This window comes from Myotis lucifugus, unplaced genomic scaffold, assembly GCF_000147115.1.
Source record: "Myotis lucifugus unplaced genomic scaffold, Myoluc2.0 scaffold_229, whole genome shotgun sequence".
NCBI lineage: Eukaryota > Metazoa > Chordata > Mammalia > Chiroptera > Vespertilionidae > Myotis > Myotis lucifugus.
Genome location: NW_005871277.1, coordinates 1,085,703 through 1,100,644, shown reverse-complemented (window position 1 = coordinate 1,100,644; position 14,942 = coordinate 1,085,703). Strand labels below are relative to the sequence as shown.

Genomic DNA, 14,942 nt, shown 5'->3' with positions numbered 1-14,942 from the left:
GTGCCCAAGAGGGGGGCTCGCCAGGCCGTGGACGGCCACATGGAGATGCACCAAGGCTGTCAGGAGGTGGGAGCGGGGTGGGGGGGGGGAGGGGGGCTTGTTATGGGCAAGAGCCTTTGTTGTGGTTTTTGCAGGAAGGAGTGGGTGAGGCAGGTAAGCAGGCCTGGGATTGGCCAGTTTGGGGAGTTTCAGCGGGCTGTGAGCACAGGGCTGTCTGTAGGTGTCGGTACCTGAGCCGGCGTGACCTGGGCAGGGGGGAGCGTCCTGGAGTGTGAGAGCCCCACGGAGGAGGTGGTTGGGGTGAGGGCTCTGGAGGCGCTGGATTTGGAAGGTGTGCTCATGGGGGAGTTGTTTCCTATCGAGGACTCGGCTGACTCTGGAAGGCGCAGTCCCTCAGGGCCAGCCAGGCCCCAGCTGTCCGAGCGTCCGGACACAGACGGTGAACGCGCACAGCCTTTGTCAGCCCTTGGCCTTCGGAGGGGGCTCTGCTGTGCTCGCCGGGCACACCTTTGGGAGAAGGGCGATTCCTCTCCGAGGCTTTGCCTCAGCGGCTGCCCCCTCCCTGGCAGGAGGCCTCCTTCGAGTACCTGCAGAATGAGGGCGAGCGGCTGCTCCTGGAGGCCATGGACGAGCTGGAGGTGGCCTTCAACAACACCAGCGTGCGCACCGACTGCAACCACATCTTCCTCAACTTCGTGCCCACCGTCATCATGGACCCCTACAAGGTCTCTCTCCGGGGCCCTCGCCCGCTCTGGGCTCAGTTCCTGGGGACCAATGGCTCTTTGTGCCAAGCTGCCCTGGGTACCGCCTCCTGGCGCTCGAGACCCAAGTTACAGGACACGCATATGCGTGCCGAGGCCTCCGTCCTGCAGGTGGAAGACAAACCCTGCACCGTGTAATTCTAGAGCCACCAGCCTGGGACTGTCCCTGTCCCACGTTCACCCTCCGTGAACGTGCCTCACTTTGAGGACCACACGGATGCCCCAAACGTCTTGCAAAACAAAAGGGTGTCCTGTCCCCGGGTCCAGGCTCTGCTGGGGACCCCACTGGCTCTTTCTTCATGAGCAGGCAGGGTTTAGGGTGTTGATTGTGGGATGAAAGAGGTCCTGGTGCCTCATCCTGGCATCTGTGGGGTACAGAGGGCCCATGCTGGTGCCCCGCCCCACCCGTCCCCCCACTTCCCAGCAGAGAAGATGTGTGGGCTGGAGATGCATGATGGGATACAGGTGGTGTCCCAAAGGAGCACGAGCTGTTGGTCACCAGCCTCCGTATCCTCATCTAAACGGGGGATAAAAATGCCGGCACCGCCCTAGCCAGTGTGGCCCAGTGGATAGAGCGTCGGCCTGTGGACCAAAGGGTCCCAAGTTCGATTCTGGTCAGGGGTACATACCTCGGTTGTAGGCTTCTCCCCAGCCTGGTCGGAGTTGGTGCAGGAGGCAACCAATCGATGTGTGTATGTCTTTCACACTCTCCTCTACTCTCTAATAATCAATGGAAAATATCCTTAGGTGAGGATTAAAAAAAAAAATGATGCCTCTTCCGAGTCACAAAACGAAAGGGGAGAATGAGCTCTGAGTGCTCGGCCAGGTGCCTTTGGTCATTAGTAGCCAGCAGTTGTTGGATGCACACTGTGCCCGGCATTGTGCACTCGGCGTATCCTCACTGCATGGCTGTCAGTGCTAGAGCTGCTGGGAGTGTGTGCGGCCCCGGCTCTGACACGGGCCTTGCTGTGACCCGGGCAGATCGAGGAGGCCGTGCGCTCCATGGTCATGCGCTACGGCAGCCGGCTGTGGAAGCTGCGCGTGCTCCAGGCCGAGGTCAAGATCAACATCCGCGAGACGGCCGCCGGCAGCGCCATCCCCATCCGCCTGTTCATCACCAACGAGTCAGGCTACTACCTGGACATCAGCCTCTACAAGGAAGTCACCGACCCCAGATCCGGAAACGTAAGGCGGGGCGGGTCCCCAGGTCAGGGCAGAGGCAGGCTGCGCCCCCGAGTGGGACGTGGAGGGAAACGCACTCGGTGGCTGCCTTGCCTGGCCACGCGGGATCCCGCAGCCCCTGCGAGCTTTGCTGAATCCCCGTTGTTCACTCCCCTGGGAAGGACAGGGATTTCGTGTTTAATCCGTTCTGGGACCACGTCGGGGATCGGATGTGGGGTGCCCTGGGTGGTTATACTGCAGCCTCCCGCATCGGTTCCCTTAGGGACATAGGTATTTCCCACAGCCATGTTTTAGGACAGACTTTTGTGAAGTGAGTCAAATATCCCATTTTTAGGATAGCAACTATCTTTTCGTTTTGAAATAATTCCTCTCCAGAGGTTGCAAAAATAATACAGAGAAATAAGTAGCACGGAAAGTTCCATGTACTTTCACCCAATTTCCCAACCTTGTCAAACTAGGAAACTGCCCTGGGCTCAGTGCTGTTAACCCAAATTCGGACTTACTTCGGGTTTCATCCACTTTGAGGCCCTCTTGTTTGGCTGTGCGTGCGCGTGTGCGTGTGCGTGTGCGTGTGCGTGTGGAACTATCATAGATATATTCTGGGAGCTGTGTCCACATCTGCCACTGTCCCTCCTTGTGCTGGCTGCCCACAGAGGCAGAAGAGAGATTAGCAATGCCAGGCACTCGCTTTGTCCCATAAGGTGACAAGGTTTGCTCCCTGCGCTGCGATTTCATTGAGACGTGTCTCCCTCACGCTCTGTGTTTCTTTCTGGTCCAGATCATGTTTCACTCCTTTGGCAACAAACAAGGAGCCCAGCACGGGATGCTGATCAACACTCCCTACGTCACCAAGGACCTGCTTCAGGCCAAGCGGTTCCAGGCCCAGTCCCTGGGGACCACCTACGTGTACGACTTCCCGGAAATGTTCAGGCAGGCAAGTCCCGCGGCTGAGACGCAGCACGGGCCCGGGTCTCCTTAGGAAGAAAAAGAAGTTACATGTGACCCTTGAGCAATGTGGAGGTTAGGGGTGCCGACCCCCGGTGCAGTCGAAAATCTTCATATAGTTTTTGATTCCCCCAAAACGTAGCTGCTAATCTGTTGACCAGAAGCCTTACTGGGTAACATAGCTGATTAACACCTATTTTGTATGTTACATGTATTACATGCTGTATTCTTACAATAAAGTAAGCCGGAGAAAAGAAAATGTTATTGAGGAAATCCTAATGATGAGAAAATGCATTTATAGTATTTATTGAAAAAAATCTTTAGAAGCAAGTTGCAGAAGGATGTGTGTAGTGCGATACGACTTATTTAAAGTTTAAGTCATGCAAAAGACTACTACATGTTTAAATGTATGCATACATGATGAAATAAAAACATGCAAGCATGCCCTGACCGGTTTGGCTCAGTGGATAGAGCATCGGCCTGCAGACTGAAGGGTCCCAGGTTCAATTCTGGTCAAGGGCATGTGTCTTGGTTGTGGGCACATCCCCAGTAGGAGGTGTGCAGGAGGCAGCTGATCGTTGTTTATCTCCCATCGATGTTTCTGGCTCTCTATCCCTCTCCCTTCCTCTCTGTGAAGGATCAATAAAATATATTAAAAACAAAAACAAAAAAACATGCAAGCATGCAGAGGACTGGTAGACACTAAATTCAGGGTAATGATTCCCTGTGGGTAGGTGTGGGGAGGAGAGTCAGGGATGGGTGAGGAGGGGTACAATAAGGGCTCCAACCACATCTTATTTTTTTAAACAAATCTTAAGCAACTACAGAAAATTATGATTTGATAAAACCATGAGATTTATTGTTCTGCATGTTAAAAGTAGCTCATGATTGCCTGGCCAGTGTGGCTCAGTGGTTGAGCATCAACCTATGAACTAGGAGGTCACGGTTCGATTCCCAATCAGGGCACATGCCCGGGTTGTGGGCTCGATCCCCAGTAGGGGGCGTGCAGGAGGCAGTCCAGCAATGATTCTCATCATTGATGTTTCTCTCTCCCTCTCCCTTCATCTCTGAAATCAAAAAAAATTTTTTTTTTAAATAGGAAAGGAAAAAGTAGCTCATGATTTAGAAAGAGAAAGAACTAGTAAATGAGCCTCCCTACTGGTGATTCAGGCTTTTCTTTTTCCTCCCCTCTCCCCAGGCTCTCTTTAAACTGTGGGCCTCCCCAGACAAGTACCCCAAAGACCTGCTGACATACACGGAGCTGGTGCTGGACCCGCAGGGCCAGCTGGTGGAGATGAACCGACTTCCCGGAGGAAACGAGGTCAGGTCTCAGCGGAGCCCAGCGCCTGGCCGGAACCGCCCATTCCGAGAGTGTCCCCCCGAAGACACAAACCCGCTTCCCTCGTGCCTTTGTGTCGTCACCAGGTGGGCATGGTGGCCTTCAAGATGAACCTGAAGACGCGGGAGTATCCGGAAGGGCGGGACGTGATCCTCATCAGCAACGACATCACCTTCCGCATCGGGTCCTTCGGCGTCGGGGAGGACCTCCTGTACCTGCGCGCGTCCGAGCTGGCCCGGGCCGAGGGCATCCCCCAGATCTACCTCGCCGCCAACAGCGGGGCCCGCATCGGCCTCGCCGAGGAGATCAAGCACGTGTTCAAGGTGGCGTGGGTGGACCCCGAAGACCCCCACAAGGTACGTCAGGAGCGGTGTGGCAGTGTCGCTCCGCTCGGCTGGCACTGTATCTCCAGTGGGGGCGGCAGTGCCCACAGGGGGTGAAACAAGTCTTATTACTCCTTTTCCACATAGAGCACAGATATCCTACATAAACAGGCATATGGTGTATCGGTATTAAAATTTCATGGGAGCCCGGCTGGGCGTGGCTCAGGGGTTGAGCGTCAACCTATGAACCAGGAGGTCAGGGTTCTATTCGGGTCAGGGCACATGCCCGGATTGCGGGCTTGATCCCCAGTGTGGGGTGTGCAGGAGGCAGCTGATCAATGAGTCTTTCTCATCATTGATGTTTCTCTCTCTCTCTCTCCCTCTCCCTTCCTCTCTGAAATCAACAATAATAACAAAATATATATACATATATATATTTTAAATTTCATGGGAGGGGATGGCCGTTAGGAAAACATGCCTAAAAAGGCTCCTTAGGGGACAGTAATGAAAAAGGTTTATGAACCCTGAGCTAATGCAGATGTATATACAGATATAGAATATATACTGTCTCTCCTGAATGCAGCAAACACTGAGAATGCAAAGGTGAAAAAATACATCGTTCCTGGCCTCGGAGATTTGTTAAAAATCGTGGGGAGACGTGGAGACACCCGCTACACTGGAAGGCCACATGAGCGAGAGCACGCGTTTTATGACGTGAAAATGCAGGGGACAGAGTCCCTCTTTGCAACCACAGCCTGCATTTCGAAGGGGGCAGTCATGCCCCCGGCCACACACACACAAAAGAGGAAATGATTTTCAATGTGAAAAACAACACACACAGAGTACTACAATAACATGCGGGCGGGGGGAGGCTGGGAATAAGGAAAACAGTCTGAAAAATCTCCCTAGGGGAGCGATAGTGAGAAGGTAACTGGGAAACAGAATCAGAGCAGGGAGGCTGGAGGCGATGCTGTGAGGCTGGGTGGAAAGCATTAGCACAACGCAGATCTTGCGTTTATAGCTCTTATGTGCATGGTATTAAGTCAGACATGTTAACATATCGTTAACACGTTAACACGTTATTAACATCCATTCTGCAGTGTTGATATGTTTTTAAAAACAGTGGCTGCCAAGAGCAGGAAAATGGATTCATAGCTTCACTGGAGTATGTTTTTTGTTGTTTTTAAGGGATTTAAGTACCTGTACCTGACCCCCCAAGAGTACACCAGGATCAGCGCCCTGAACTCGGTCCACTGCAAACACATCGAGGAGGAAGGAGAATCCAGGTAAGTGACAGGCAGGTGGCTCCCTCCTTTGGCCTGGGGTTGATTTCAGCTATTCCTGGGGAATCTCTTTGCCTCTCTTTGTATAGTGGGACCCTTGAGCTTTGACTTAAATACCTGGGGTGTTCTCTAAGGTGAACCCCTCCCTGTCATCCCCAATAAGCCGTGCCTCTCACAAAGATAGCACATTACACAGGGGGGGTCAGATCAATTTCCCATGAAGTCCCCAGAGCTGCAGGCTCCCATTATAGGATCAAATTAGCCAACAGATGCAGCAGTGGTTTGGCAAGCTGGGAAGGTGTGGGCAGGGCAGGGGTCGGCTCCGCTCCCCCCCCCTCCCCCCCCCAACATCACAACTACTGGCTGTCTCTTCCAGAGAAAGTAGTGGGTGTGTTGTTGCTGTTTTAGTGAGAGTGACTGAATCAGAATTTCCCAGGCTGAGTTTTCTGCAGTGTTAGTTGGTGATATGTGGGGAGGAGGAGAAATTTCCATCATCAAGTAGGTTTGGGAAACACTGGGTTCCATGAGATCTAACAAGCACCTTTCCTAAGGGCCTCCCCAAAACCTTTAAGGTGCTCAATGCCTTGTGGATCTCGAACAGGTTAGGAAGTACAGTGTCTCTCACACTTGGGTGGCCAGTCTTGATTGATTGATTGTGAGCTAAGTGGCTTCCCCATCTCTCTAGACCAGTGGTCGGCAAACCACGGCTCTCAAGCACATGGTGGCTCTTTGGCCCCTTGAGTGTGCTCTTCCACAAAATACCGACTTCTGCGCATGGGCACGTAGTTTCAATCGCACTGTACGTGCGCGCCGCACGTGGTATTTTGTGGAAGAGCCACACTCAAGGGGTCAAAGAGCCGCATGTGGCTCGCGAGCCTCCGTTTGCCGACCACGGCTCTAGACCAAATGGTGTTCTCAATTGCTTCAGGAAGAAGGCACGGTGGGGATGACATTTCACTAAGACAGCCTCCGCACGGTCTCCTGGAAACTTTAGGGCCAATCACGGAGGTCCCAGACCTCGACTTCCATTTCGCCTCTGGCTGCTTTATCCCCGGCTTGCCCCTCCCGCCTCAGGCCCTTGGGAGAAGGGCCAGCCTGGGGTTTCTCTGGACCCCATCTTGCGTTTTAACTCGTGTTTGGTTCTTGCAGGTACGTCATCACGGACATCATTGGGAAGGACGACGGCCTGGGCGTGGAGAACCTGAGGGGCTCAGGCATGATCGCAGGGGAGTGCTCCCTGGCTTATGACGAGATCGTCACCATCAGCTTGGTGAGTCTCCTCTGGCTTCATTGTCTGTTATGTCTCAACCTTTTCTTTTAGGAAGTTTAAAATAGTCACAAAAGGAAAGAGTTGATAACGAGGGGGCGGTCCACTGAACCACACTGGCCAAGGTACTCTCGCTTACTTTATTGTAGCCATACAGCCCCCAATACATATAACACAATAGTAGGTTCTTAGTAGTTGTTTTGGGGGAATCGGAAGTTATTCACTGATTTTATTGGGGGGGGGGGTTAGCTCTCCTAACTCCTGTGTTGTTCAAAGGTCAACTGTGTGTGCGTGTGTGTTCATATTCATTTATTTAGAAATAGTTTTGGACTCCCCAGCAGTTACAAGTTAGTATAGAGAGGTCCCGGGCACTTCTCCCCCAGCCTCCCCCGCGACGGAATCTTTCACACGTGATAGTATGTTGTCAGAGCCGGGGCACTGACCTGGGCACAGACTCCCACGCGGCACAGCCCTCGCTCGGATGTCCCGTTTCACACGCACCCTCAGCCGTCCTTTGGGTCGTGGGAGCGGCTGTGAGAGCTCATGGATGACCCAGCTCAGAAGGGCTCCCCGTGTGCCTTGGGAGGGGGAACCAGAACATTCCGTGCCTGCTGCCTGTCTAAAGCACCCCTCTTGGTTGACGGGGTTACTGCTGGGTGGGAAGCCAAGGTCAAGGGAGCCTCAAGGTCAGGCTTCGCCTCTGCTGTTCGGCCCTGACTCCGGTCGCCATCTGTGTCCATCGGGTACCGTGCTGGGGGCGGGGCAGCCTCGGGCACTCAGAAGGGGTCCTGTCTCCACAGGTGACCTGCCGCGCCCTGGGCATCGGGGCCTACCTGGTGAGGCTGGGCCAGCGGGTGATCCAGGTGGAAAACTCCCACATCATCCTGACCGGAGCCAGCGCCCTCAACAAGGTGAGCGCGAAGGGGCTGGGGGTCGTTTCCCGTCCCCTCCTCCCCTCGTCCCCTCCTCCCCTGGTGGTGTCTTCTCAGTGTGAAACCGGTATCGTTCCCACGGATGTAAGAGCTGTTTTCCCAGTTTGCAAATATCTGGGCCTCTTAGGAATCCCCCCACCCCACCCCCGCCAAAAAAAAAAAACAAAACCCAAAAACCGAAAAGGATTTGGCTCTATGTTCCTGACATTTAAATTTCAAAAATTAGTTAATTTCAAAAATTATTAAAATTCATAAGATAGCATTGTACCTCGCAGAAAATTGGAAAAAGACCCCCACATGTAACTGTGCTCCTGCTATAATTCTGGTGTGTTTCCCTCTCATCTCCTCCCTCCCTGTGCCGAATCTCAGTGGGTGTGCAGTGTGGTTTCTGCTTTGTTCACGCCATGGCAACATTGCCGCGTTGCTGTAAAGCTTCCCTGATAGAATGTTCTCAAATCCCACTGAGGGTCTCCAAGTGCGGCCGAGCCAGCAGCATCAGCGCCCCCTGGGGACGGGTTAGAGATGCAGATCCTCAGGCCCCGTCCCAGACCCACTGAGTCAGAAACATGAGGGAGGCCTTTGCTTTTTTACTTATTTTTTATTTTTATTGATTTCAGAGAGGAAGGGAGAGGGAGAGAGAGAGAGAAACATCGATGATGAGAGAGAATCATTGATTGGCTGCCTCCTGCATGCCCCGTGCTGGGGATCGAGTCTGCATCTGGGCATGTGCCCTGACCAGGAATGGAACTGCGACCTCCTGGTTCATAGGTCGATGCTCAACCCCTGAGCCATGCCAGTCGGGCAGGTTTTGCTTTTGAGATGACCAAAGTCATCATAAGTCATCGTAATCAAGGTCATCAAAGGTCACACTGCTTCTCAAATTGGGCTGCATGTTAGAATTATCTAGAAGTTAAAAAACACACCACAGATTCTAATACAATCGGACCGGGTGCAGCCCGGGCATCCGGGTGTGTAAAAGCTCCCAGTGATTCCAACGTGCAGCCAGGGGTGAGGACCACCGAGGGAGATGGTCCCCGGGCCGGGCAGGACCTTGCTAACCCGCCGTGTCTAAGCAGGTCCTGGGCAGAGAGGTCTACACGTCCAACAACCAGCTGGGCGGTGTGCAGATCATGCATAACAATGGCGTCTCCCACATCACCGTGCCCGACGACTTCGAGGGCGTTTATACCATCCTGGAGTGGCTGTCCTACATGCCAAAGGTGCGGCATCCCCCTCCTGCAGCTTAGCGCCTGGAGACGCTGTCATGACGTTCATTGGCTGTGTGGTGTGGGAGCACGGGGAGCAGGGAGCCCTGCAGGTGTGGCGGGGTCCCTCCCAGGCACCCAACCCTGCACTAGTTGCTCTTGGCCTTAAAAAGAAAAATAAGTGGCCAATGATGCTATCGGTTGATCCTTTAGGAGGGGATGGGCTAGATTTGATTCCTGGCTTTCCCCCTCAGTAGCAATCAGACTGGGGACAACTGAGCCTCAGTTTCCTCCTCTGTGAAATGGGCACAGCAATAGCCCCTACCCCCAGAGTATTACCCTGATGATGAAGTGAAATGACGTTTGGAGCCCAGCCCTTGGTGGGCCCTCAGCAAATGCTACTCAGAATCGTAGAGATGAGCTTGTTTGGGTTCGGCTTCTGCTGGGCAACCAGCCATAGTCACAGTCAGAGGAGGGAAGCGCAAGGGGCAGGTCGCAGGCGTTGCTGACGAACCCGGAGCAGAGTCGGAGACCCAGCTTTCTTTTCCAGGATAATCACAGCCCGGTCCCCATCATCACACCCACCGACCCCATTGACAGAGAGATTGAATTTTCCCCATCGAGAGCCCCCTACGACCCCCGGTGGATGCTAGCAGGAAGGTCTCACCCAAGTAAGTCCCCAGGCATTTGCCTGAGACCTGGGTCTCGGGTCTCCTTCCTGGGCCTGAGACGCAGGAGCCCTGGGCGAGGAGCATCGGTGTTTAGGGGGTGCGCCTGAGGTCCCCCTCGGAGAGCGCGGAGGAATTGAGGTGTTACTCTGTGCCTTTGCTGAGCGACTGACCGAGGAGGATGGAACCAGCCTCCGGTTTCTGGAGCTGAGGATGGAGATGAGATGCAGGGCAAGGAGGTCGTGACCTTCCCCACCTGCCCTGTGGTTGTACAGGTGCAGAGTCCTGGCTCCTCTCTCCTTTCCCTCCCCTCTTCCCTCCTTCTTTCTCTCTCTCTATTTGGTTAAACCTTCACAACGGAGCTGTCTGTGAGTTTACCCAGGACAGGCAACTTCATCTCTTCTGCATACATGCACACACACATGCAGATACTCATGTGCACGCATGTTAACACATGCACTTGCACACACACATCCTCTCCCTCTCCAAAAGCAGCAGGTCTGTCCCCTGGAGGTATATGATTACACTCTGAGCACCCAGAACAGGACAGGAAAGCCGAGCTACCCTGTTACCATCGCCCCGAGTCTCGGGTTTCGCAGGCTGCACCTTCAGCATTCGGCCGCTCGTCCCTGCGCGGTGCAGGGGGGCCTGTCGGGAGGCGCCGGGCTCTGCCAGCAAGAAGCCCCGTGCCTGCTCCCCCTCTTCCGTTTCTGTTGGTCCTTCTCATCTGTGCGCATGGAGGAGGCTGGCTTTATCTTGATTTAAAAATGTCAAACTTCTTAGTGATGGTTTTCTCCATCCGGCCAGGCCTCAGGCTGACCTTGAAGTGGGGCCGCCTTGTTCCCACACCTGCAACCTGAGACCCTCCCGCTGCCTGGTTGTTCTTATCCAACCTGCAGTCATGCGCACCGAGGGGTGGCTCACATCACCACTTCCCTCCAGGAGCGCAGCCGACTTGTCACACCTCTCTCTCTCTCTCCCCCCCCCCCCCCCTCAAGTCCCTCTCTCTCCCTCACTCTATTTATCTATTTATCTATCTATCTCTCTGAAACTGAACACGTTACTCTCTGTTAAATGGGAGGTTCAGTGTTATTAAGCTACAGCCAGCAGGTCAGGGGTCACGGATGAGTTTTTCGGGGCAGCTGGTCCCTTTCTGAAACCCACCCCCTGAAGGTGCCCATCAGCTGTTTGCCTCTTGGGAAGAAGCAGCAGAGATGTGATGAGGGCCTCTCTGTGCTTGGCCTTGATGGGGATTGATGTGGTCGGATATTCTATGAACTGAATCCCTGACTTGGTATCAATTTTGCAGGCCTGTTCTGTTTTTTTGTTTTTAATTTTTAAAATGTGTATTATTTATGTGTTTATTTCTTTGCAAGGGGTTGGGATCTGTGTCGTGTTCCGAGGAAAAGGCATTTGGGCCGTGGGGTCAAGATCAGGCTCCTCCTTAGAGAAACCCCAGAACAGTCTGCCCTCTCCGGCAGACCCTGGGGGTCCTCTCCCACCCGGCCCCTCAGCCCGGGCTTCTGCCTTCTGCCCACAGCTCTGAAGGGGTCCTGGCAGAGCGGATTCTTCGACCAGGGCAGCTTCAAGGAAATCCTGGCGCCCTGGGCCCAGACCGTGGTGACGGGACGAGCAAGGTAACCCTGAGGACGGGCAGGCTGCACCCCTGGCCTCGCCAGGCATGGGGACTCCCAGGTGCCAGGACAGGTGGTCCCAGCGACACTTCCTTCTTGGCCCCAGGATTTCCCAAAGGAAAGACTTAATTTGGTGGGTGGTTTTCTGGACGACGAGCTTCATAAAGTCTCGGTTTGCTGTGGCCTTGGGAGGCACCTCGGGCGCCTTCTGGCTGGGGGCTGGGATCCTTGCCCCTGGTCCACCCCTGGGACAGGGCGCTCCAGCCCCGGGGGCCACAGACCCCTATGGGACTCAGAGGTGGCCCTGGGAGTCTCGCTAGAAAAGCACACAGACACTCACAATGGGATTCCATTTCGGGAGGGCCACGGGCAGGAATCCTGTTGTCTAGCACGGCTTGTGAAAGGCTTAGCTGCTTGAATGCTCTCAGAGCTGAGCAGCTCACTCCCCAGCGGTGGAACCGTCATCTCCTTAGGTGACGCCAGGGGCCTGAGGGAGAGTTCCGCCCTTTATGGAGCCCTAAGCGGCATCCTCAGAGTCCACCACGCGGACGTCTGGCACGATGGAGCTGCTTCGCGTCCAGGCTGGGGACTCGGCCCTGCGGTGCAGCCCCCACTCCGTCACTTACCCTCTCTGGGCTCTCACATCCTCATCTGTAAAATGGGGGTGAGAATTCTACCTCCAGGAGACTGTGATGACGATGAGAAGTAATCACATATGTTAAGCACTTAACCAGCATCATAAATGCTCCATAAGTGGGAGCGGCTGCTGTTGGTCATGATCATTGTTATTACTCAGCTCCCTGCAGTCAGTAGTAACCTATGAAGCCTGGTATGGGCACCAGTCGCTTCTCCATGAGGGTTTCACTTTAAAAACATTTTTTAGGACCTGGGAGGCAATCTCAGGAGGCCCTTCCTTTATCGGAAGCTCGCTCTCCCCTCGCCTGCCTCACGGGGTTGTTGGGTGACAGGAAAGAGTAATACAGTGTCACACAGCACGGGGCAGCCGTGTCCGGGGGTGACCGTGGCAGCTGTCACGCATCCCCTGTGCCAGAGCTCCTTTGGGCTCAGTGTCCCTCCATCCTTTCCCAATGCGACTTGGTGTCTAGGACCGTGCTGCCCACTGTGGTGGCTGCAACTCCAGTGTGCATGAATGAAAACGAAAGGGGGTGACGTGTCAGTTCCTCGGTCGTACTCGCCCCATTCCAAGCACTCGGTAGCCCCGGGTGGCTCGTGGCACGGAGAACGTGGCATCACGGGGAGTCCTCGAAGCCAGTGCTGCCTCAGGCTGTCACTGGCGGGCCCTCCCCTCCTGTGGCGGCCGTGGCCCCAGCGAGCACCACGGGACCTTTCCAGCTCCCGGCTCGCGAGGCGCTTACTGCTTTGGACAGCTGCGTTGCCGTCCAGTAAACCCTCTGCAGTGACAGCAGCGCTGGCCCTGCGGGCCTCCCTCCCAGCCACCACTGCCCACTCCCAGGACACCCGTAGCGTGACAGCCGGGATGGGTGGGCCCCACCGCCCCCTGCACTGCCTGGGGGTGCGCCCCGCACGGGCTCACCTGTGCTCCGCCTCGCAGGCTGGGGGGCATCCCTGTCGGCGTGATCGCCGTGGAGACGCGGACGGTGGAGGTGGTGGTGCCCGCAGACCCCGCCAACCTGGATTCTGAGGCCAAGGTGAGGGGCCAGGGGGCTGGGGCTGCTGATTTGTGGGCTCAGCCACAGGTGTGGGTCCTGGTGGCTGCGAACCTGCCCCTCCAGCTCAGAGACTCGGAGGAGACAGCCTGGGACTCAGTGCCATTTCCCCAGCCCCATCTCTGCGGTGGCAGAACCTTCCACACCAGCTTCCTTCCTCCTCAGAGGATGCCAGAGGGTCCCTGGGAATCCCTCCCGCCTCTCGCCCATCCCTCTGGCTTGATGAGCTCAGGCCCCTCTGAGCCTATAAATGGGCAGCAGGACCTCTCTGGGCTGCAGTGGGAGGCGCCCTCCCTGTGAGCCTGGCTCTGGTGCTGGTGCCCACGCTGGTCAGGGTGCCCGCCCGTCCCAGGTCGCGAGGCCGCCCCTGCCAGAGCCTTCTCAGGCGGCTGGCTCTGTGTTGCAGATAACCCAGCAGGCGGGCCAGGTGTGGTTCCCGGACTCCGCCTACAAGACGGCCCAGGTCATCAAGGATTTCAACCAGGAGAAGTTGCCCCTGATGATCTTTGCCAACTGGCGGGGTTTCTCCGGTGGCATGAAAGGTGGGTGCCCTGAAACCGCAGGGCCAGCATCCAGGACACCCCCTCAGGGTGGCGACACCGTGTTTTCTGTGTCTGGTCCCATCGTTGTCTTAGCTGAGCCCCCGGCACAACCCTGAGAATGGGAGCTTTGCTTTTCAGATATGTATGACCAGGTGCTGAAGTTCGGGGCCTACATCGTGGACGGCCTCCGGCAGTACAAACAGCCCATCCTCATCTACATCCCGCCCTACGCGGAGCTCCGGGGCGGCTCCTGGGTGGTCCTGGACTCCACCATCAACCCCCTGTGCATAGAGATGTACGCGGACAAAGAGAGCAGGTGGGTGTGTCGCCCTCAGCCTGCCTCAGCCTTCTCCTATTCTCTCTGCCAGTCGGAGGCCCCTTCACCTTAGAGCCACCGGCTTGGGATCTCGGGGGCGCTCTGTTTCTGAAGGATGGAGCGCTTCCAGTTTAACCTGAAACTTGCGTCCAGTATCCAATTGGGTTTTTCTCATTAGAGCAAGTGGCCGAAGCAAAGAGGTGGTGGAGGAATTGTCTGTTCTTTCTTAACTTACACTCCTCTGCTCCCCAAGGAAGTTTGCAATCAAGTAAGGAAAGACCAAAAGCACCTGAGCTACCTGGCAGCCAGGATGAAAAGGGAAATAAGACCAGTGAGAACCAGTCACCTGGTTCTCACTGAACTCTGAGTCTCTCCCAGAGCTCTGAGTTCCTGTAGGGGCTGCATTTTGTCCAGTTTTATAACCCAGGGCCTGCCTGGCACAGTCACACCTGCTGGGTGGTTGAGAAATAGCGGCAAACAAACGACTGAATGAAGACTCGCCTGACGGGATACCAGGTCTTCAGGGAGAGAAACCTTGGCAGAGTGAAGATTCACTGCTACGTGCTGTGCAGGATATAAAGGCCTTAAGAGTAGTTCTGCCCAAAATACAGGCATCCTATTCCTGTGTTCACGCCCTTATTCATCCATACATTCAGTGACTATGTTATCGAGCACGTTACCACACACCAGGCAATGCTAGGCATTGTGGTAGGGCACAGATCGGCTAACCCTGTCCCACCTCCAGGGTGCCCAGATCCTCCCGGAGGACTCAGGTATGAGCAGCCTCATTCACTTTTTGCTCTGGCTGCCAGGAAGCTCAGAGCTACATACAATATTCCTCAGGGCTTCCAAGTTAT

The 14,942-nt window shown here is 55.1% G+C and overlaps 1 protein-coding gene across 4 annotated transcripts in view; it reads left to right on the top strand.

Moving 5' to 3' along the window:
* The window catches only part of ACACB (acetyl-CoA carboxylase beta), a 49,645-nt gene that overhangs the window by 30,522 nt on the left and 4,181 nt on the right, over positions 1-14,942 (top strand). The window contains exons 32-45 of one of the 4 annotated variants that reach the window (XM_023762046.1): positions 570-725; positions 1,743-1,946; positions 2,722-2,877; positions 4,087-4,209; positions 4,314-4,583; positions 5,739-5,836; positions 6,983-7,103; positions 7,901-8,011; positions 9,109-9,252; positions 9,788-9,908; positions 11,446-11,542; positions 13,113-13,209; positions 13,634-13,769; positions 13,908-14,085. In XM_023762046.1, coding sequence (XP_023617814.1) covers positions 570-725; positions 1,743-1,946; positions 2,722-2,877; positions 4,087-4,209; positions 4,314-4,583; positions 5,739-5,836; positions 6,983-7,103; positions 7,901-8,011; positions 9,109-9,252; positions 9,788-9,908; positions 11,446-11,542; positions 13,113-13,209; positions 13,634-13,769; positions 13,908-14,085 — 2,012 coding nt within the window. Of the gene's footprint in view, positions 1-569; positions 726-1,742; positions 1,947-2,721; positions 2,878-4,086; positions 4,210-4,313; positions 4,584-5,738; positions 5,837-6,982; positions 7,104-7,900; positions 8,012-9,108; positions 9,253-9,787; positions 9,909-11,419; positions 11,544-13,112; positions 13,210-13,633; positions 13,770-13,907; positions 14,086-14,942 lie in introns of those variants that run through there. The other 3 variants (XM_023762048.1, XM_023762047.1, XM_023762049.1) reach the window with 3 other exon arrangements.